The sequence below is a fragment of the Dermacentor albipictus genome, chromosome 1, assembly GCF_038994185.2.
Source record: "Dermacentor albipictus isolate Rhodes 1998 colony chromosome 1, USDA_Dalb.pri_finalv2, whole genome shotgun sequence".
Lineage (NCBI taxonomy): Eukaryota > Metazoa > Arthropoda > Arachnida > Ixodida > Ixodidae > Dermacentor > Dermacentor albipictus.
Genome location: NC_091821.1, coordinates 496,212,968 through 496,237,330, shown reverse-complemented (window position 1 = coordinate 496,237,330; position 24,363 = coordinate 496,212,968). Strand labels below are relative to the sequence as shown.

At 45.9% G+C, this 24,363-nt stretch overlaps 1 protein-coding gene across 3 annotated transcripts in view; it reads left to right on the top strand.

The window, feature by feature from the left end:
• The window catches only part of LOC135908822 (uncharacterized), a 37,925-nt gene that overhangs the window by 2,845 nt on the left and 10,717 nt on the right, over positions 1–24,363 (top strand). For 2 of the 3 annotated variants that reach the window (XR_010566448.1, XM_070538354.1), the window contains exons 2-3: positions 22,513–22,662; positions 22,729–22,797. Coding sequence is in view for 2 of the 3 variants with exons in the window: in XM_070538354.1 (XP_070394455.1) it covers positions 22,624–22,662; positions 22,729–22,797 (108 nt within the window). In the remaining variant the exon portion in view is untranslated. Of the gene's footprint in view, positions 1–18,047; positions 18,119–22,512; positions 22,663–22,728; positions 22,798–24,363 lie in introns of those variants that run through there. The other variant, XM_070538355.1, reaches the window with a different exon arrangement.

Sequence of the window (24,363 nt, the reverse complement as noted above, 5' to 3'; positions counted from 1 at the left end):
TGCCTTCTAATCCCATTGACACATTTCTAGATGACAAAATAGTGGTAGTTAACGCATTCAACCGCTTTTTTTCGCGGGCTTCTGAAAACGCTTTATCCCAACAGGAAAATAATAGCACGTTGAAGGAATCTGTATCGGCATCCGCTTTCTTGCCTAGCTTATCAACACCTGACCTGAAAAGGATTCTTTTTAGTTTCCGGCAAAATAAACCACCAGGAATAGATGGCATATCTGTAGGCACTCTGCGAAGAAACTTCGATGTGCTTGCTAATATCTTGCTTTTTTTAATCAATGGCTTTTTAGAAACTGCAGTAATTCCCGAGACTCTGAAAACAGCTATAGTTAAGCCACTATATAAAGGAGGCAGGAAAGATAACATTGAAAACTATCGGCCAATCTCAATTTTGCCGGTACTTTCCCAAATACTAGAAAAATTCCTTTACGAATGCATGATGTCTTTCTTAATGAAGTTTTCGATTCTATCGCCCAGACAGTTTGGTTTTGTTGTGAATCGAGGTACCACAGTCCTACTGGAAGAATTCTCAGATGAAGTATATTCTGCATTAGAAAACAACTTATTCACCTGTGCGCTATTTCTAGACATAGCGAAAGCTTTTGACACAGTTAATCATAACATTTTACTAGAGAAATTAACCTTAATGGGATTCAGAGGACCATTCCACAGGGTACTGCGAAACTACATGTGTGGTAGGTCACAGATAGTTATGGGTGACAAGGAAACCCTCAGTAGCAAGCAATGGCTTACAGCCGGTGTTCCCCAGGGCTCAATTTTATCACCTCTGTTATTTAACATATTCGTAAACGATCTTCCTCTAGTAATTGATAAAGGCACTATCTATCAATATGCTGACGATACGGTTATATTAACAAAGCATATAAATTATGAAAAGGCTGTGGGCGCCCTGCAAAATACAATACACAGTGTAATGCACTGGTTTGCGAAAAATTGTATTAATGTAAATATCAGGAAGACACAGTTAATATGTTTTAGAAATCCCTTAAAGACCACAGCAATAAACATTCCAGTATTCTTACATGACCAGCACTGCATTTCATGTACATGTACTCCTGTTCAGTATGTAGACTCTGTGAAATATCTCGGTTTATTTATTGATAGCAGCATGTCGTGGCAGCATCATCTGGCATATCTGTGTGGCAAACTTAGAAGTGTCGCTTGGTTGCTTTTTAATATAAAAGGTTTCACGCCATTATCAGTAAGGAAAACCATAGTACATGCACTCGCATACAGCATCTTGCGATACGGAATCACCGTTTTCGCTTTCTGCGCATTGAGATGGCAGACGAGAATTGACAGTTTACTAAAAAATATATTGAAAAGTGTTGCCTATGGGTGCGGCCAGATGTCAGGTGACAATTCATTTTCCGCGTTAGGTTTTCCTTCATTTCAGTCATTATTTAAGCAAACTGTTGTTCTTCGTCATTTCTGGAACGACCAATTCAGAGAAAAATATGTATCTCCTCGACTTTTGAGGGACAACATTCGTTTCAATGTTCCTCGTTCGTCAACTCGGTATGGTGAGGCACGGAGATGCGTCTATGTGCCCAAAATTTTTAATGATCTACCTGACGAATTTTTCTCGGTTCAGTCAAAAAAGGTTTTAAAGAAGATGTCATCTTCCATTTGAGTTTTCTTTTATGTATTGGTATGTGTTTATTGGAAGTAATTTGGTTGTATTAACCTGCATATCTTTATGAGCTTACAAAAATGTTCATTACGTTGCCATAACTTGTTTTTAATTTTGTTTTTTGTTCTATGTAAGCATAAAAAAAATGTTCACTATGTTGAACTACCACGTATCAAATTTTCTGTTTATTCATCTATATAAGCGTGAAAATATGTTCACGCTACATTGTATTAACATGTATTTAATTTTCATTTTGTTTGCACAATGTTTTGTCGGCACTAAGGTTACGCATGTATGTACATACACTGACCTCATCGCTGTTGCCGGCACTGCCGGGCCTAGTCACACAAGCCATTTAGGCTTCGACAGGCCCGCTTACTATGTATTTTTTCTTGTGGTGCATAAATAAATATTATTATTATTATTATTATTATTATTATTATACTATTCTAGAGGGACTGGAAGCGGTGAACTACGGAACGCAAATTTATAACTATGTGCGCTCGTTCCTAAGCGACCGCACGGCCACATTCGGATTAGACTCCACGAGGTCCGACACCTTCAACTGTCCCGACAGAAGTACCCCTCGTGGAGCTATACTCTCTCCACTGCTATTTAATGAAGGGATGAGAAAGCTAGATCTGGAGCTAGATAAACACCCGAATGTCGGCTGTGCGATATATGCCGATGACCTCATGTTCGGGGCTCACCAAGGGTCCTACGGGGACAAGCAAGAAACTCTTCAAAAGGCGATAGGCGCAGTCGGGGAATACGCGAGGGCGCTAAAATACACACCCACACTAAACCACATCACATGGGAGTGCCCCAGGAAGCCTCCGCGCATAGACAGCCCTATATTATACCAACGTCCACTAATGAGGAATAGGCAGTGGGAAGCATGGCTTGCGGACGAGGGTCGCGAGAGCCAGTTGGCTCTTCTGTACCAAGCCCAGCGAGCCGCTCGTGCCAGTGGGGCCCTAGGGGCTCCAACCATCGTGCCTCATTTTATTTGTATTCAATAAAGTTCTTACTCTCTCTCAATACTAGCACGTAATAAATAATTGCTTTATACAACTTATGCAGCACCTCGTTTGATTTTAACCCGTTCAAACATTTTTGTAAAAACTGGTAGTTTATGGTTAAACGCCCAATCATTGTACAAGTCATCTGAGGCGTGGGCAAGCAGACGATTACGGAAATTACACTAAAATCGAGGTTCTGCTGACACCATATGCTATGGGGACTGCTTCAGGAAATTAAGTTGTTCGATGCCGGCTATAAAAAGCAGTAGCTGAATATATATCGGGGTAGACTCTTGTCATACGCAAAGGCAGTGTAGAGTGGCTATTGCTTTTTAATGCTACACCTTCTACCAGGTCAATGATTTACGAGTGCATATTGCTATCATATGGGACAGAAACTTGGAGGTCGACCAAGAAGCTCAGGCACAAATTACGAAAAGCGCAAAAAGTGACGCAATGAAAAATAATAGGCGTAACGTTAAAAGACAGGAAGGAGTGGTGTAGATCAGGAAACAAACGGGGATAGCCGATATTTTAATTGATATTAAGAGAAAAGAATAAAGGTGGGCAGGCCATGTATAGTGTAGGATGGATAAAAGGTGAACCACTGAGCTACGTTGGCACTTCGGAAGTGGCATGCGGGTGAAAGGTAAAAGCGGGCTGAAAATCTTTTCCGCGCATGTACCAGAAATTTACATTTCTTTCGCCACTCCAGAGGAAACTACGGCCGCTTTCGCTCGCATCTATCCAGTCTACGTGCATTTGTCCGCGTGGTGGCGCTGTTCATCATACCATTTCAAGTGGTTTGGTAATTCATTGACCCATCAGTCCTTAACTTTCGTCTACCATGGAAGAAGAAGACATGCCCACGGGCTTTCTACGGCAAGATTATGTCGCGCAGCATTTCGTCGACTTGTTGCCTTTAGCTTCACGTTCACGCGTTGAAACTAGGCAAGGGCTCTGGCAGAGTGGTCGATCGCACTCTTCAGTTATTTATAGTTAATAATTCAGCGCGAAAACAACGGAAGACCCCGATTCAGAAGGATACATCACGAGTGCTGCCTAACAACTCAAATTTACTGAAGAAAACGCTGGCCAGTCTTTCGCCTCACGTTCCAAGAATGAACTTCTTAGCCATTCGTTCGCTCATTCAAAGTCCGCTTACATGCCAGTGCGGCTTCCGGTGAAGGGGAACGGCGTTAAGCTTCGCCGTGGCGGAAAAATTGGTCGGAGGCCTATCGCGCATGCCGCCTGGTTTTCCGTCCGTTTCGCCACCTAGACGGGCGGAATTTGTTGTTTTTTTGCTGGTTCCGCCTGCTTCGAGACCAAGTGTGAACGTAGCCTTAGAGTTACAGAATGGGTGAAGTGAAGCGCAGTCGAGGAAGGCAGAAAGCTAGGTTTGGTAACGTATAAAAAGCTTTATTCGGGTCCTTCAGGTGGCGCTAGTTTGATAGCCTGAAGCGGGCCACTACCTCGTCGGGAACGAAAGGCCTAGCCCCTAGGGTGCATCGCGGGCCCGATTGACTGCACACGTTTGTTCGATTTGGGGCTACAGAGAGCCGAGTCCCAAAGCTCGCTCGTGTTGTTCTTGTGGCTGCGTAACGTGCAGCACCGCCAGAGCCCATCCTCTAAGTCAGCTACGCTACAGCATCGCGGGCAAGTGTATCAAGCCACGGCCTCGGGAAATGTTTTGCTTATTATTAGGGGACTGGGATAGGTCCCCGTGTGCGAGAGCCCCGGGGTGAGAGCTCGGGGTCTGTTTAGCTTTATGTGCCGAGACGGATGTGATCCGCGCGCCAAGTGTTTCGTGAGTTCATTGTATGAAAGAAGATGGTCCCTGCAGTACGTAATGTCCAAGCCTGGCTGCCCTAGCACCACGCGGTCTGTAAGCCCTCGCGTAGCCACGTGACCTGACTCATTGAGATTAGTCGGGGCTCCGCCCATTTCTCCCATGTGCGCGGGACCCCAAATGATCGTGTGCGGGTTAAAGTCCTTGCCGCGGAGGATCGCTAAGGGCTGTCTGGAAGCGGTGCCCTTCCCATAGGCTCTTACTGCCGCCCTCGGGCCACTCTGTATTCTGGTTCTCTTGCCATCCAGGAGTTCCAGGGCGATGGCTATCTGTTCGGCCGTCTCTGGATCTGTTGTATATAGAGACGCAGAATTCGTGACGTTTCCTCTACGATCCAGGCAGACCACGGTGAACGCTCACCTGCTTTGTTCGAGCGCCGCGTCGGCGAAAGCTAGGTGGAGTGATGAAATTAGAAAATTAGCAAGCACAAGTGGAAATCAGTTGGCACAGGACAGGGGTAGTGGGAGATCAGTGGGAGAAGTATTCGTCCTGCAGTGGACATCAATACGCTGCTGTTGATGATGATGAGTGCTGAACGAACAGTTGTGACCGCTTTGTTTCGCAAGCATAACACAGCTGTGCTGCCCATATTATAAGCTAGACATGCCACTGTGACTGTGTGGTTGCAGCCAACATGATGCCGAAACCTCGTGAGTCCTGTGGGACGCGGTAAAAACATATTCCCCTCAGGGGGCCTAACGAGTATGTGTGCCGATTAATGGAGTAAGGGCAGGCTATGGCCAAGCAGCGCCATTACATATGGTAATAAACTGCCTATGTAATATGCAAGAAATGATGAAATTAGTTACAAATGGAAGATGTAACGTGGCCGTAAAGAGGCCGAAAAACAGGTCACTGTAAACAGCGTAAACATATACAAGCGCCAAAATAATGACAATGAATCACGACGTGAGCTATGAGCCTAAATTATTCACTAGGAAGAAGTGATATAATAAGATGTATAGAAGCACTACGGCCTCCACAGGGCCCTAAAAGTAATAGGGTGAGAGGCACATGCTGTAAAATCTTATGTCACTGGGCTACAGCCTCGACGACGACGCCGTGCTACACATGACCCGGCCGAATTATTTCCAAGATTTTAACTTCATCTAAAATGCTAAAAACTGTTTCCAGGAGAAAAAGTGGCTCATGTCTAAGAAAAAGAAAATTCTGTGTGAAGTGGAATACGCCGACGATACGCACAATGAAATTTCTTTTTACGCTGAATTTCTATTTCACTTCACATTGACATGCAGAAGCGTAAGGCTGTCGCCACACCATCGGCATGATGGAGGATCACTTCTCGTCAGAAGGTACGAATGGGTTTTGTGCGTATGACCGGTTCTTATCGACAAAGGAACAATTCCTTGTATCGTGTTATTTTCTCCGATATCCACAGCTCCTATTTAGGTTTGATCAAGTGTAGTGTATTGGATAACAGGGTATATTACTGTTTCTGCCAGTGCTGTTTCAGCTTAAGCGGTAAGTATGGTCAAAGTCAATGGCTAGAATGGTTATGTGTCGCTGTCGCTAGAAGCTACTGAGGTAGCGTTCTCTTCATCAGCTTGATTGTATTTAATTGATTCCACTGTGTCCAACTACCCAGCATATGACGATGATAAGTTTACCCATATGAACTGAACGTAGCAATGCATATGATTCGTTAAAGACACTGTTATTATGTTTTAGTAGACTGACTAGGGCTCGGACCACACTCAAACAGTCCAGGAGCACAATAGCCCTAGTTAGGTTTGTTGGAGTTATGTGTTTCTGTGCATTGAGTATCGCGCATCCTTCGCACGTAAAAGTCCTTGCATGCAGATTCAATGTACTGCATACTAAAAAACGACGGTTCTAGAGCTGCGTTCGCAACACAAGCAGGAGACTTCGAATCATCTGGTTAACATTCAGCGCAGGAATAGTTCTCCTGAAGTTCAAGAAAATATCAATTCAGTTATGCCTTAGGTGCTCGTTTTAATATTTCTGCGTGACAGATGCCACACTGTACAGCCTATCACTCCTTAGGTGGTGGAAGCCGAGTAGGAACCACTAGGACATTCCCTAGAAGAGGGGCACCTGCTCCTCCTTACAGTGCTTTCAACCGGAGGGACAGACGAGGCCTAGTGACTGGGTGGTTACGGAAAAGCCTGGCCGTGGATAAATTGCAAATTATTCAATGACATGGTTGGTCTAGGAAAAACACGGGAAAGGCGGGAGATGGAAATTCAAGACGATGAGCAAAACGAGAACAAGTTGAAACCAGGAGCCAACGTTTCGACAAGTGGACTTGCCTTCTTCAAGGCGACATATGCTTTCCTCGCCACATTAAACATAAGCGCTTCGAAAAGTGGACTTGTCTTCTTCAAGGCGACATATGCTTCCCTGTGGCGAGGAAAGCATACGTCGCCTTGAAGAAGCCAAATCCACTTGTCGAAACGTTGGCTCCTGGTTTCAACTTGTTCTCGTATTGCTCATCATGGTTGTTCTACATGTGATTTCACCTTCAAGGCGTAGGAGATTAAATATGTCCTTTGGAGGTATAGAGGCCATTTGTTATATTCAATTTACAGGTTTGGACAGGACTGGTGCTGAAGCCGCCTGTAGCAAGACGAATACTCAAGTGGTGGATAGGATCTAACATTTTCGAAGCACTAGTAACAGCACAATTGTAGACTATGGCTCTGATCTCAAGGCGTGACCACATTAGACTTTTGGAAAAGGTCAAGAGGCCTCTTCTGTCACTTCCTCACGATTTGTGGGACAAGAGCTTCTGTAGATTCATTGTCTTCAAGCACTTCACTGTCTAATGCTGCAAGTGTGCGATGAAAGTTAATTTAGAGTCTAAAATATGGCATAAAAGTTTATGTTTATGGCTCATAGATAGCCGCTCTTCATTGAGACCAATAAAGGGATCCGGTAGCATACCTCTCTTATATGGAAAAAGCACACACACCTTTCCAGAGATTTGGTTTAAATATATTCTCGTCAGTCCGCTTACACGATTTATTAAGTAAAGTTCTACCAGTCGAACGCAGATGTCAAGGCTACAAGATCTTTAACCGATTTGCACATTATCCACATACACTGAATAAAACATTGTACGCTGTTTAAGTGTATGCACAGGGTTCATTTTTCCAACGAAATGTTTACAGCTGAGCACACCACCTTGTGGTACACGTCTTCTGTACAAATGGACGAGATAGGATATAACAAACTCTAACAGGGAACTTGCAGTTAGACAGGCGACGTTGGATACCATTCAGAAAACTGCCTCGCATTCCCATTCCTGCAAAGTCAGGAAAAATTCCCAAACACCAAGTGGTGTCGAATGCTTTCTCCAAATCAGTAGATATTGAAAGAAAATACTGTTCGTGTACATAGACATCGAGTATGTTAGTCTCGATGCCGTGAAGGTGATCAGCGGTAGATATACCTTCTCTGAATACACACTGTAGGGGGTGTAATATTTTGTTGCGTCAAAAAAATTCAAGGATGTGCCAGGTTAACCATTCTTTCGAACACTCTACACAGGAAACCTGTAAAGGTGATAGACCTATAGCTGCTGGCTGAAGTCGGGTCCTTGCCGTCTTTTAGTATTCGAATGATTGCTGCTTCTTTCCAGGTGGACTAAAAGTAGCTAGCACAGAACATGTAGTTAGAAACAGCAATGTTTTATGAATTTGGAGGTGTAATTGTTTCTTCGTGTGTGAGCTATTCTGTCTCTGCCTGGCGCTGGCTTGTTACAACTAGTGAGGCCTGAATCTCCGCCAGGCTAAATGGGCGCTTTTATGCTTCATTATTGGCTACTTTCAGATCCAGAGACAATCGCTTTGCTTTCCGCTGGTATCCTAGATATGTACCTATGTAATGGACAGAACTGGAAATGTACTAAAAGAGGGCACCTAAGAAATCGGCCTGCTCTTGAACAGTGCTTCCTGGCCGTTTACAAATGGTAGAATATGAGTTTGCCGACCTTTAATTTCGTTCATCCTGTTCCTGAATTTTCTTTCGTGAGTGCAAGAATTAATGCTGGGTATGTAGTTTCCCCAGCTGTCCCTATAGCATGGCGGTGCGTTCTTTTACCCTTACACCTAATTTTCTTGAAAATTATCATGTTCTCCGTAGTTGGAGAGACGAGAAAGTGGCTCCAAGCCCTATTTTCATCTCTACGCGCTTTCTTACAATCGTCGTTCTACCAGGGAACACGTCATATCGAGGTAGATAAATTTGTTTGGGTATACATGGTGAAATGTGTGCTTGTTTATTTTTCTCGGATTATTGATTTTTACGCCAAACAAATGTTAAGCGCAAGACACGCATTTCTGATTTAGAACTTACACCCGAATGTTATCGTTGGACCTCTCTTTTGTGCATGTCCTCGCCAAAACGTCTGTAACATATTGCATGTGTGACACGGATTGTGAAGCATTTTCTGGACACCACGCGGGGACCAGCAATTTTACTGAGGTCTCCTACGAGTGATGTATAAAATTCGATGCGCTTGACGCGCTGATGATGTTTGGACAATCGCTGACTATGTGCGCCGTTATCATTGTTCTTTGTGTATAACTTCTTTTCTGTGTGCACAAGTTCACGCAACAGAAAGCTGCTTTCATCATGAACAGTTTCGCTAGTTTTCTGCACCTTCAAAACTACGGGGCACGCTGGAGGTGCTTGTGCGTTCATGTACCAAACGGCCCCCCCACAGCCATGAGCAAAGCCCAAAACCTGCCCAGCGTCGTCCTTGTCTATCGAGAAAGCCGCAACTTCAATACCTTCCACCAGAGCACGGATTTCTACCAGAAAAGATAAGGAAATACACGGTCAGGACAACAGCTAGAATGACAGCCCCAGTGTCGCCAACACCGATAGTGCTGTGGCAGCACAGGAAGCCACCGACGTTGCGCGGATCACCATTTGAGGACCTGGAAAGCTGGTTCGAGGCGCGTGAAAGGGTCGCCACATTTAACAACCGGAACAGTGACGACAAGCTCCGCCCCGTCTTTTTCGCATTGCAAAACGCCGCCAGTACGCGCTTAGAGAATCGAGAAAATACCTCAGCAACATCGTACCTGTTCCGCGGCGAATTATTACGGACCTTCAAGAGGGTCATGCGCGAGTGAGCTCCACCTCTACCAGAAACCCGAGTGGAACTCTCAAATGAGACTGCAGCAGCACCGACATCGAGGAAGATGAGGAGGACGGCGGCTGGTTAGGGACAGACCATTGTCTAGTAAGCAAGCGGGCGCGTGGTTCAGATCACGCGCAGCTGGCGTGAACAAGTGATTTGTCTGCCGAGGAATGACTGTCAGTTAGGGCCTTGTGCTCAGTAGAAATATGCTCCTGTTTATTGCGGCTCATCGTTATCAACGATCTTGCACACCACAATACCATCGCCGCCTTCATGGAAAAGATTACCAGCCTTTTTTGCCACAACGACCTGAAAAGTTCGGAGGAGAAAAAAATCCGCTTCCTGATGCGAGGCTTAAACACCAATTTTCCACCGGGCTGATCCGCATGCCACCGGAGACCATAGTTGAGTTTTTGGCAGAAGCAAGGGAGATCGCGATAACTCTCGAATTGCGCTCTAGGCACTCTAGGCAATATAACCACCAAGTGCTCGCGTCGAAGCGCGAAATCCAAGCAATGGACAGCGACGACCTCTGAGTGACTATCAGGGCCATTGTGCGCAAAGAACTCGGCAAGATCTCGCTTTTATGCTAACCTCAGGTGTCCTCGGTCACTGACATGGAAAAGGGTGAACCACGATGGTCACTCGGAGTTTCTGAATAGCACCCGGAATTGCCGCCTCCCGTGCTCAAAGTGATGGCTTATGCTTCCGTCGAGTGCCGTCAAGGTCGCGCTCCGCGCCAGAGTCATAAGGCCGCCATTCCGTCGTCTGCTGCCGCCACCGCCAGATCGCGCTTTCGTCGCCAAGCGTAACTACCCAAGACAGACGTATGGCGCCTTCTATACCACAGCACGCTCTGCCATCACTGCGGAGAAGGCGGGCACATCTACCGCCGTTGCCCATACCACGACTTGGGACTAGGAGGGTTTGCCGTCCACGCACCGCGCCTTTAGCATGGCAACGACCTCGTGATATCGCCGACTACCTCAGCGCCACTCAGTGGAGCCCTCAATGACTGTCCCATTTGTCCTCACGAGGCTACCACATGTCGCCGCAGCGCCGGCCATACGCTGGTCCCGCCTGTAGCGGGTGCGTCAGCCCCCATATCTGAAAAATTTTAATCAGCTACCAATAGAGGGGCGTTAGTTGTTTGTCAAAGTGACGAAGATTCTCCGCCGCTGCCGCCGATGCTCCAACATACTACTTAACGATGTAGCGAGGACTCGCCGTCATCCTGCCGAAGCCTGGAAGCGAAGCATACACCGACAAAAGAAGACTTGATGACGCAAGTGTAGGCAACTCAGCTGCAAGTACCAGCCACAAGTGTACGCGACTCAGCTGCGATCCAACTCCAAAATCTAACTAGAACTCAAGACAAAGAACCGCCGACCTCGACGTGTTGCTCCATGGCCGCTCACTCACCGGTTTTGTGGACGCAGGGGCCTACTACTCCGTCATGAGTGGGCCCTTTGCCTCCCAGTTGAGAAAAGGTAAAATTACATGGAAAGGCTTTCAAATCAGGACCGTTGGAGGACACCTGCTAACGGCAACTAGTATCTGTACGGCAAAAATCACCATTCATCTGCGGACCTACCCAGCCACCCTCGTTATCCTCCAACAGCCCTCGCGATAAGTGATTCTCGGCACAGGTTTCCTGCACCAACACGGCGCAATCGTCGACCTGAAGTCGCAATCTATAACGTTGTGCGAAGACCAAGCGATACCCCCGGTGAGCTCTGGCACTCACCATGCCTTGAGTGTGCTCGGAGAAATCAGGATCCCACATCGGCCGAGCATTGCCAATTCAGTCGGCACCGAAACACCCACCGATGTAGAAGGCGTGGTTGAGGGTGACCAACGTCTGCTGCTCGACCATGCAACTTCTGTCGCAAGAAGAGCCGCTCGACTGCACGGAGGAAACGCGAAAGTGACGCTGACAAACCTGAGCAAGGGGTTCAAGCACATCGTCGAGGGCACCACGATCGCACACATCGAGGAAATTGCGGAAACGAGCAATGCATTTGTCCTCATGGATTCTGCCAGACCTACCTCGACGACCATAGTTCCCGAACCATAGCTTGACATAAATGCAAGTCTCCCCATTAGTAAGCAGCAACCCTCAAGGGTCTTCGAGGATCTAACAAATACCTGTTGCGAAGCATCGCATAATAACCGAAGAGTGCACTAGGTCACTCTGCCAGAGTCCTTACCGAGTTTCGAATCAAGAACGTGAATCTATAAGGCACTAAGTCTACTAAGTCTACTAAATGCTACACGACATCATTCAGCCATAGAAAAACCTGGACGCATGTTCTGTACTCTTGATGAACAAAAAGGGCGGAACACTACGTACTGCGTCGATAATCGTCGATGAAGATAACAAGGGAAGACGTATTCTCCCTCCCACGGATATACTGCGCATCCGATCGGCTCTGCACCGCTAAATATTTCTAGTCGATAGATCTCAACACTGCCTACTGGTAAATAGAAGCGGTTGAGAGGGATTGCGAGAAGTACTCCTTCATCACATCCGACGGCCTCTGATTCGAAGTAATGCCATTCGGCCTATGCTCAGCGCCTGCAGCGTTCCATTGCTTGATAGACACGGTGTTAGCAGGGTTGAGTGTCATATCTGATTGTCTACTTGGATGACGTCGTCGTCTCCACAGAGAGTTTTGACGGTCACCGTAGCCGCGTCGGGAAAGTATTACAGGTGATCAGGTCATCTAGGCTCACTGCAAAGCCGGAAAAGTGCCGTATCGCTTACGAAGAACTTCTGTTCCTAGGCCACGTCATCAGCAGTTGTAGAGTCCGTCCCAACCGACAGAAGGTAGCTGCCATTGCTAAGTTTCCATGGTCTGTCGACGTGAAAGCAGTGCGTAGATTGCGTGGCCTGTGAGCCTAATTAGAGCGCTTGGTGAGAGACGCTTCAGGAATTGCAGAGCCATTCACACTTCTCACAAATTTCGACGTCGACTTTAAATGGGAAACGCATTTTAGGAGCTCAAACGACGGCTGTAGTCACCAACGATGCTTTCACACTGCGACAAAGACGCCGAGACTGAAATCCACACCGACGCTAGTAGCTTAGGCATCGGTGCCGGGCTTGTTAAAAGGAAGGACGGAATTAAAAGCGTAATAGCTAATGCTAGCCGGTTACTGTAGAAAGTGGAAGGGGATTATTCTACGACGGAGAAATAGTGCCTTGCGATCATTTGGGCTATGGCGAACTTTCGACTTGGCAGTCACTTCAATGTGGTAAGCGACCACCGGGCATTCTGTTTGCTGGCAACCTAAATGATCCTTCTGGTCGCCTAGCATGATGGAATCTCAGACTCCAGTAATTCGACATCCCTGTAGTCTATCAGTCCGGAAGGAAGCATTCTGATGTACACTGCCTCTCGCGCGCCCCTACCGACCCCAAACCGCAAGGCGAAATGGCGGACTACGCCTTCGTAGGAACAATAAGCGGCGACAACATTGCCGTGCGGGAGCAAGTGGTCCCAGAGCTCAGAAAGATTGCTGAATATTCGGAAGGCAAGACTGACTTTTCTCTAAGGTATTTAGGTGCAGATTGCCGTCTTTTTTTTTTGCGAAACTACGTCCTGGCGAAGAGCTTTTCCCCAGCCCGCGCAAACTACCTACTCCTTGGGCCCGCAGCATTCCGGTCAGAAGTCGTGTATGCCCTGCACGAATATCAGACAAGCGGGAACATCGGCTTTTCCCAATCACTCGCGAGAATATAAGATAAGTATTATTGGCAGCACGTGATCGCCGACGTCGCCCGTTACGTTAAGACATGGCGTGACTGCCAGCGCCTCAAAAGGCACCGGCGACAAATCCAACGGGATTACCACAGCCGATCAAGTCTTCTTGATGCCCCTTTCAAAAAGTGGGGATGGATTTGTTAGCACCCTTTGCGACGTAAAATTCGCGCAACAAGTGGATCGTCATGGCAACGGACTGCCTTATTCCTCTTCGCTGAAGGGAAATTTAAGCTCTGCCGAAAGGTAGCGCAGCTGAAGTGGCGAAATTCTTTGTCGAGTACATCCTGCTGCGACATGGTGCCCCAGAAGTCCTCATCACCGACAAAAAAACGGCCGTTACAGCGGAGCTCACCCAAGCCCTTCTGCCATACAACCACACAAGCCACAGGGGAACACCGGCCTGCCATCGGCAGACGAATGTTCTTACGAAGCGGCTGTAGGAGACCCTTGTCTACACTCTAGCAATGTACGTCGGCGTCAAGAACACGGCAAGAATCTCGACATCGCCACCTATCTGCAGCAGCCCGAAGAATCCCGACAGCTCACCCCATACATGCATAAAGAACCAGTGGAGAACCGACAGCCGTGGCTACGATATTCGATGAGGATACCAGGTATACCATGACTATGACTATGACCGTGTTTGGGTTTGTACCCGATGGCGCCGACGAGTATTTGGCGAGAAACTGTTACGACGCTATTTCGGACCCTACAAGATTATCCGACGTATTGCCGCACTGTAATATGAAGTCGTGGGAGGCAGCATTTTTAGTCACAGTAGTGCCGCGCACGACCTGAAGTAGTCCACGTGGAGCGTCTTAAGCCTTTCTACGTCCGTTGACTAACTTGGATAATGTTTCTTTGTTGTTGTATTTTTCTTTTTTAGGCGTGGTTTTCTTTCCGTTTTCGTGTTTGCAGCATTGACAGATGTGCTCATTTATGTTAAGTGTTATAAGTGTTAAGTGTTAGATGTGTGTTAAATGTTAAGTGTTATCGCTCAGCGCAAGACGTCCAAGCATGATATAGAACTTACGCGAATGTTATGGCTGATTCTATCTGTACTATATGTCCTCGCACAAGTTTGCATAATCACTGCATGTGAGACGCGAATCGTGCAGTAGTTGTATGTGTCGAACCTTCGACGAGAGGTGTATAAAAGCAGACGCGCTTCAATCGTTGATGAGATATCGACAATCGCCGACTGGGTTCGCCGCTATCGTTGGTCTTTGAGTGTGGCCGGTTTTCTGCGGACACAAGTTCCCCCTATAACAAGCTAATTTATACATTCACAGTATTGCAGCTCTTTTCTGCACCGTCACTACTACGCGACAATATTGACGCCGCGTCAACTTCAAGTGCTGTACAATAGGCTACTGCGTCATCTATAGGAACTTTATAGATGTCGTCTAGGTCACATGTGTGAGTTCCCGGTATCGTTTCCAGTCGCACAGTCGACTTCATGCCGTGGCATATGTGGAGCGCACTCGCCACCTTTGGTTAATTTTATGGCAATGGGTAAATGATCCATGAAGTATGGTTTCTTATTCCCATTCCTCTCCAGGTACCATACAAGTGCAGTCGATGCGATTCTCAATAGTATAGATTAAAAAGTTTTGTTTTCCACGCTCTAGAATGTGGGATGTTTTTTTTTTTTTAGTAAGCGTGCACCTGTGGAGAAGAGGAACTTTTCTACTAAACGCCCTCACGCATCAGAACGAGAACCTTCCCAAACATTGTTATGCGTAATAAAATTGCCTTTTACAATATAAGGTTCGAGAAGTTCTGCAATGGAGCTATGCAATTTTGTTCTGGAAAGTAAATAGCTGGGAGGGAGGTGTAGAGAAATAATTGTAACTAGCTTATTAAACAGCAAGGCTCTGATTTGAGCTACCTCAAGAGGCGGTTGCAGCTGTAAATGCTCGCAGGCGACGCCCTTATCTACTATTATAGCCCCACCCCACGAAGAGCCAACAGCATTGTTGCGCTCTTTCCTGTAAATGCATTTTGTCGGAGAAAGTTATTGTGTGAAGAATTGAGGTGTGCCTTTTGAACGCAGCACCCTTGGATTTAGCATACATAGGAGTTGCTTATTCTGACGAAGATTGTGTATTAAGCCACTCACATCCCATTGTATTATCCGTGTAGCCCTATTAAAAGTGCCTTTGGCTGTGTCCACGAATTATCTCACGAAGGCTTTCCAGGCCCCGTGATACGGGATTGTACTTTCTTCCTGGCACGCTCCAGGCAGCTACGCTGTTCCTTCGGCGGTTCAGAAGCCGGAATAGTGCTGCTTGCATCAAGCGCCTCTTCAGAGCCGCTGAATGAAGCTGGAAGTCGCTGGAAGAACTCCGTTACCTCGCTACTGTAGCTCTTTGTTCACGAATATAGGTCGGTATCTCATTGTGAAATTGAACAAAGTAGCTCGACCTATACAAAGATAACTAGGTATCATTAGTTTACCCCTTGACGCTAAGTTTACTGCCGAGAGCAAGGCGAAATCCCGACATGCTGGTGCTGCTGGAAGAGGGGGTGCGTCTTATAGTCAAAAGGACGCTGCTAGAATGTATGAGCTGTTCCTTCGCGTTTAATGGCTTGGTTCTTGATCTTAGAGGGAAACTTCCCCTGTGAAACTCCTATCAACATGCATGGATACTAAAGAACTTTTTTAGGCAACTAATAGACCAATTTTGGTGAAATTTGTTACATTTAGAAAAACCTTGAAATGTGTAGTTAATCTACGAAATGCGCATTTAAAATGACGCCAAATTTACAAGATAAAAAATACCCTAGTATCAATTTTGCGACTCTGTAAGCTGTAATTGTGAAGAGGAACAAGGTCACAATTCATTAAGCTCCACCTAACATTGCATATAAAGCATGGAAAAGTTATGATTTAGGCACCGCTCTGAATTACATCCCTAATTGGATAGCAAGAGTCACATGTAAATATAAAAAAAATGTGTCTGCTTGAGCTGTTCTAACAGAAGCACTTTATAAAACAGAAATATCTGTTTTTGGTGCACCCATGGGTTTGAAAACATTATGCTTCTTTTTTCAAAAAAATAACTGATTTTCCACAATGTTTTTAAAACATTCGAGGCAGCTAATCAAGATCCGGTGCCCCTAAGTTGTTATACTTTACACTGTCACGGAATGCAACAAAGTTCATTCGAATCGTTTCGATGGCTCTCTCATAGCAGCATTTCTGTGTTTTACATGTAATTAAGCAGGAGTGGGCTCCGAGCAAAAGATCGCCCTTGAGCACAAATATTTTAGTTTAGGCTACTGCTGTGCAGCTTTTCGTGAATTGTGTAGTATAAATGACACGCCGTGGTACTAAGGGTTGTGAATAGCGATTTCTGTGAGCGGCTGCTTTGGAGAACGGAGGCAGTAGTAGCAAGGTAATTATTAAACATCCAAGTGTAACTCTTCTTTTTACGCATTATTATGGTGCCTGAATTGACTACAACTCACTAGATCAATAGAAGCTCGATGAAAGGATCGCAATCAATAACCGTCTTATATGCGCATTACGTTGTCCACACCAACTACCAAGGCTGCTGTTCCGTATTAAACGCAGTGTGTGCCGTAAGTAATAAAGGTAGCCTTCATGCTTTCAACAAAATATATTAGAAATATTCACACGCTGAACTAGTGGGCATTATTTTTCGGGAAAACTCATCAACATGCACCGGGCAGTTTTGCATAGCAAGAACAGTATTAGGCCCCTTGACCTCTACATTGCTTGCTATATCTAAGCTTCAAATGTTCACGGGTCGCGCGGTTTTGATAAAAAATGTAACTGCAATTCAAGCTGGACACCATAAAGCCACCGAAACAGTCTTCAGAAAGCATAGCTCGTAGGCATACTTAGTTCCTAGGAAGCATGAGGCGAAGCAAGCTTGTCAGGCAGCAGAGCGAAGCCACAGCCAGCGGCGTCCTGGCGGTGACGTCACTGACGCGAGGACGCTACTAGAACTTCTTGCCCCTAGTACATATTCAGTGAACCTTTGTGTATGTACGACTACTCTGAGGCAGAGTAAAACCATTGCACGACTTGCAAGATCCTTAAGTCTAGGGCTCTATCTTTATTAAAGCCAGGCGTACACCAAGTGCGCTGAGAGAGAGACAAAATGGAAGGAAAGAAAGGCCGGCTAGCCAGTGTAAGCACCGGCTGGCTACCCTGTGTTGGAATAAATGGTGAACAGAAGAAAGAAATAAAAAGATAAAGTGAGAAACATTTACAATATAACGCGATACTACGCTCTACAACCTTTAATTTCCGTTGCATAGTTCACAAGCCCTTAATAACTAGGGAAGAGCACTTAATGTTTTGAGTGCTGAAACTCCTCTGAACCGGTGTCCTAGAGCTCTTCCTTTGTGAAAAGACGATCTTTGATTTTTTCTAGCGCGGTCGCGAGCACTTATCTTGACAAATTGTAACGGAGAAAGTCACAGAGGGGGTGCTGGATTGTCTGCTCGCAGCCGCAGTTTTCGCAAGCAAGGCTGTCGGCCATTACAGTGCGGAAGGAATAGGCGTTCGGGAATGGCACGCCGAGCCACAGGCCGCACAGAAGTGTTGCTTCCGCTCGTGGTAACCCTGGTGCAAGACGGAGTTCCAGACGTGGATCCACTCTGTGGAGCCGGCGTTGGGGAATTCACTGCTGTTCGAGAGAGTCCGCGTAAGCTCGCGTGCGAGGGAACGAAGTCCTGTATCTACATCTGTTCTTCACAGTAATATTTGTATAATACGGGCCCCATCGTGGGCCGAGCGAGCAGTGTTACCCACACTGCGATTTCCCGAAACTGCGTAGTGACCCGGTAAACACTGGTGGATGATGATTAGCCCCTTGGCGACTGCGTGATGGTGAATTAGTCGGATGTCTGCGACTAAATCCACGACAAAGCATTTCTGTAAGTTAAATATAAATCTCAGTCACTATTCATGTGTTGCTTCTCTGACCTCGTGTCAGGAATTTGCCCTTAAAAGCACGATAAATTCGACTCTCATTTTAATATCTTGCAATAGATATAAGGGAAAGTTGGCGACTCTAGTGGGACACCGGGTACTCCTCGTAAGAGGGTAAACAGAAATGGCTGCAGAAACAGTGCTGAAACATTTAGGGCCGTGTTAAAACTAAAGTAATGTTTAACAATCTCGGAAGAGAACAGCAGTTTACGATAGGTAGCGAGGCACTGGAAGTGGTTAGGGAATACATATACTTAAGGCAGGTAGTGACCACGGATCCGGATGATGAAACTGAAATGATCAGAAGAATAAGAATGGGCTGGGGTGCGTTTGGCAGGCATTCTCAAATCATGAACAGCAGGTTGCCACTATCCCTCAAGAAAAAAGTACATAACATCCGTTATGAAACCTGGAGGCTACGAAAACGGCTCTGCTTAAATTTAGGACGACGCAACGAGCTATGGAAAGAAGATTGATGGGTGTAACGTCAAGGGATAAGAAAAGAACAGATTGGGTGAGGGAACAAACGGGAGGTAATGACATCTTAGTTGAAATCAAGAAAAATAAATGGGCATGGGCAGGACATGTAATGAGGAGGGAAGATAACCGATGGTCATTAAGGGTTACGGACTGCATTCCAAGGGAAAGGAAGCGTAGCAGGGGGCGGCAGAAAGCTAGGTGGGCGGATGAGATTAAGAAGTTTGCAGGGACAACATGGCCACAATTAGTACATGACCGGGGTAGTTGGAGAAGTATTGAAGAGGCCTTTGCCCTGCAGTGGGCGTAACAAGGATGATGATGATGATGATGATGAAGAAGAAGAAGAGGAAGAACGAACACAAGCAAAGGACCACGTGCAACTAAGAGAAAGCCGGAGAACTGCCAAAGACGCACAACGCTCGATACATAAGGGGATATACCGAACAGTTTACAAGGAAAGGCACAGGAGTTCAAAACTATAGCTCGTCTACAGAGTTCACTATTAACATGGGTTGACACCACTACATGTTGTAATGCAGCAGTATGAGTGACTGCGGAGGACAGTTGAACTATTTGTCTCATTAAGGCTCGCATAGGGAAATGATAAAGAAGGCAATACTAAGAAAATATGAAGCACTAGAAGAATGAAAATGGCAAAAATGTCCTTACTTGCGCATATTTAACACTTTCTTTTACTTGGCAATGTCTCAAAACATTCAATGGTGGTCAAAGCCATTGCGAAACGAAAGAAATGGGCCACATCATCGGGCATATATTGTCGTCCAATCCTCATCACAAACCTCTACTCAAAAAATGGAATAGATTGTCAATTCTAGCGTAAGAAAAATAAATAAATGTAGACTTTCTTAACACATTCCCACGCTGTCGTGTGTGTAGGAATGGGTCAAGACTGGGCCAAGACATGGTCTAGACATATTCTCACAGACTAAACTTCCCGGTTAAATAGCTATATCAACTGCCGTCGTAATACAAGCAAGGCGGTAGACGTTCTTTATGGAAACTACGAAGATCCTGTAAACAGGGTTACTCATTTCAGAATGTTTTATTTATTACCTACCGACCATTAACTATGACACTCTTATATAAGAGTGCTTTCTCACTTCCTTACCGCGAGTAATACGTTTAAGACAATACTAGTATTTTGCCTAACGTCCTGTTACTTTAAGCGTGTATCACAGCACGTTTCTTGGCCTTTAGATACTCGTAAATTTTGAGAATGACTAGGCATGTATTATTCCAGTATAAAATGTTTCGCACATGACTGCGTCATTTCTTCTATAGTAAACAGCATACCATATGTTCACTGCCTTCAAAATGTACTTTCTCAAATCGAAACGTTCTGTGAGAAATGGCTGACATTTCATAACGCAAAGAGGACATCGCTTCTTTCCGTTCATATCCAGCAATGCTATTCAGTGATGCGATGCTATTTGTAACGCGGGCATTTTGTTCCGCAATTCGTCGCCAGATCCTACATGGTCTCTTCACACCATGCAAATGACTAATTAGGCCGGTTTATTTATATGTTGTAAGCTATGCCTCTAAATCGAACAAATCCTAAAAGCAAGCATATAGCTGACAATAATATGTGAGGTGCAAGGTTGGAGGTTAACAAAGAAACTCGATAAAATGTGTAAAGAATCGCTCGAAAAACGACGGAATCAAACATTTTAGGCGCAACGTTAAAAGACAGGAAGAAAGCGGTGTGGATCAGACATGAAACGGGTATGGACAATATTCTGGTTTACATTAAAAATGCGCTGGGCAAGCAATGTATTGTGTAGGGTGGATAACCCGTGAACAATAAGACCTACAGAATGCGTTCCAAGAGAAGTGAAGCGCACGGGAGTAAATTAGGTGGACTAAACAAATTAGGGAATCTGCCGGCGCAAGTTGGAATCAGCTAGCACAAGACAAGGGTACCGTCCTGCAGTAGGTATAAAAATAGGGAATTGGTGACGGTGGCGGTGGCGATGACTGCTTCTGCTGATTGAGAAGGTATCTTATTTCAAACTGTCCCAGCCCTGTGTCTTCTGTCTGCCTTACATTTTCACTTTTCGGGCACGCGAGCAACAAACGTCCTTTTTTATTCAGGTGCTTTTGATTGATTGCTATTTGAGTAAGAAATTTTAAACAGAACAGTGCGTATTTTGAAAGGGACAGGGACGGCGACACGACAGCGCTTGTCCGTGTCGTGTCTCTCTCTCCGTGTCACTGTCAAATTACACGCTGTTCTGTGTAAAATGGCTTACCTACTCGCCCAAACGTCCGTTTTAATGAGTTTCATTTCTTGTACATAGGGCCCTATTAATTGCCTGTCCATTCATCCATCCCTTCTCCTCACCTAAATTACTGAAGCGCTTGTCCGTGTCGTGTCTCCCTCCCTGTCCCTGTCAAAAGACGCGCTGTTCTATTTAAAATTGCTCACCAACTCGCCCAAACGTCCGTTTTATTGAGTAAGAGCACTTGCACTTTTTAAAATAATAAGTATTAGAAGTTCGACAAAAAGCTGGCACCTTGTCCTAAAACATTCTGGTGGCACAGACGGTCGCTTTCACAAGAAGTATGAAGGGACATTGGGCGTAACAAAAGCGCCTAATACTAGGTATAGATTCATTGGGTGTACACAGTCGAGCAGCCATTCTGACGTGCCATCGGTAGAGCAACGCACCGCCGTGGCTCTTGCGTGCAATCAAGCAAATGATCCAGCAGCTGTGAGTGCCTAAGGACATGCATTGTCAAGATCAGGCAGGAGTAGTGCGTTTTCGGGATCCTAACCAGATGTTCATGCTATTGTTTCGCTGAAAAGGGCTCTGTCGTAATGACGTGTTACAGAATAAGTAGCTTTAAAACAGCGGACTTGAGGACGGGGGTTTACGCTCCAGGAAAAAAGGTGCTCATACGAAAGACACTACAAAACTCCCCATGTCACCTATTTCCTGTAGCCTGGGAAGTGTGTGCTAGCGTCTCTTCAGTGTCTGACGTCAAGCTCGTTGCACGCAACTGGTCTGCAGGAATACGTATTGGTGAATGGCGATAAGTGTGAACGCACTCTGAGCAGCGAGATACTCGCTATGTTCAAGCCTCGTTTCGAACAATCGTTCAAGCATACGAAGTCCCACGCCTTTCGCCCCTGAGGGAACGTTTGATGGCCTCGTTTGATGTTTTTTGACGGAGTATGGCAAAAAAAGAACGTCGAATAGCCCGTCTGGAGAACACCGCTTCTCAAGGGCCCAACTACTGAGTGCTTTTGTGTGAGTCACAAAAGGAGAATGTGGGCGCGCATTGTACGCATCGAGCAGCGAGGAATAAGCACGTTGTTTGATACAAAAGGGTAACCTAAATGTAATAAAGGCAAGCTGGGAATGGTCGCGACAGCCACCTTCGCTTATTTTACTCTGCACAGAATCCGGTGGCTGCTATATACAGAAACAGCAAACAGCTGACCCCGAGCTTGCTTTCCCTGTCTCTTAAGCTTTCTCTTAAACTAAGAGTATATATAAAGGTATTGCACTTGTAATGGGGTTTGATTACACAAGCGATAATCATTTTAGCTGCAGCCTAGCAGCAGAGAACAGCACCAGATATCTTGCAATCACCGCACAGGTCTTCAAGCATCCACCGCAAACACGAGGCGCGTCTGCTTCATCGCAATGGCCCCGGGTCTGAAACGGAGTCAACCTGGCTAGTAGTGATGGGCCTGAGGTCGCAGAGGGAATGTATGGAGAAGCCACATCAGGTGTCATCGGTGATCGGGTGAGCGCGTCGGCATCGGAATGCTTTCTAGCTGTGGAATAAAACACGAATATTATATTCCTGCAGGCGAAGTGCCCAACGGCCAAGGCACACCAACGGTTCTTTCAAGGAGGAGAGCCAACAAAGGGCGTCATGGTCAGTTATGATTCTGAATGATTACTGTAGAGGTTAGCACGAAACTTTCCCAATGCCCAATTGATATCTAAGCATTCCTTCTCTGTGACGGCGTAATTCAACTCAGCTTTTTCAACAAGGCTCGCATAAGCCACGTTGTATTTTCCATTCATGGCATTCCGTTGGGACAAGACCGCATCAAGGCCAACACCACTAGTGTCGATGTGCATCTCTGTCGAGGTCATTGGGTCGTAATGGCGAAGAATCGGTGGTGAATTCAGCAACTCGCGTAATTTTTAAGGGTTTCATCGCATGCTCATGACCATGCGAAAATGTCATTGCTAAGCAGCTTTGTCAAGGGTGCGATGGTGCAGGTGCAGTTCCAAGCGAAGTGACAAAAATAAGAGCACATTTCTATGAAACTTCGCAGGGCCCTTATCGATGTGGGCTTTGGAAACTCGGTGACTGGGTGAAGCTTGTCGCGATGGTGAAAGATGTTGTCTTTCGAGACAAAGTGACGTTAGGTAATTTTTGGGCAGCAAAACGGTACTTCCTCAGGCTGAACTGTAGGCCAGCTGAAGTGAGACAGTTTAGTATGTCATGCAGACGGAGGAAATATGTCGGAAAATCTTTGTAGAAAACAACTAATGTAATTCTGGTAAAATAAACAAACCGTCCACTTGTGGCTGCGAAGCATGGTATAGATCATGCGCTCGAAGGTAGGGGGTGCAGTGCAAAGGTCAAACGGCATAACCTTAAACTGGTACAGTTTATTGGGAGTGGTGAAAGATGTCTTTGGACGTGCCAACAGCCAGAGCGGATATCTAAAGTTGAGATTCGTTCGGCACCTTGCAGACAATCAAGAGCGTCATCGATTAGATGCAGTGAGTAAACGTCGTGTCTACTAACCCTGTTTAGGCGGCGATAATCGATACAAAAACGAATAGAGCCATATTTGCTGCGCAATAGAATGACAGGTGACGATCAAGGGATTTGAGAATGCTGAATGACTCAGCGATGCGGTATGTCGTCCACTTATGTAGTGATAACGCGGTGTTCTTCTGTGGAAGCGCCATACGCACGCTGTCGAAAGGGGTATATGAACAGGTGTCGGTAGCATGATAGACACTTGTCGTGCAACCCAAGAATGGTTGGTTGCAGTCAAACGAAGAAATGAACTTGTTTAGGAAAGCAAGAATGGTGCGATGAGATGGAGAAAGGTCTGCGGCAATAACACCGTCAAAAACGGCTGGAGGCGGTTTTGATGAGACAGAAGTTATGGCGTGAAGGAGTAAACGGGTGATGCCATCGTGAACGTCAAGAGTCTCAATACACGTAACAGTCTCCGCAAATCCTAAGGTCTCACCATGCAGTATGACCATATTATGCCACTGTAGATTGCATATGGGTATTAAAGCGGACTCGGACCTAACAGTGAGGATGGCGACGGGAGAAATAAATCTTTGCGGTGAGGAGCCATGTCAGATGGCGTAAACATCATGGCGGACTTCGTCACATATCTATAGCGGTGAAAGCACAAATTGCGCGCAAGACCAATCTATTACGGCACTATGGCAAGAGAGGAAG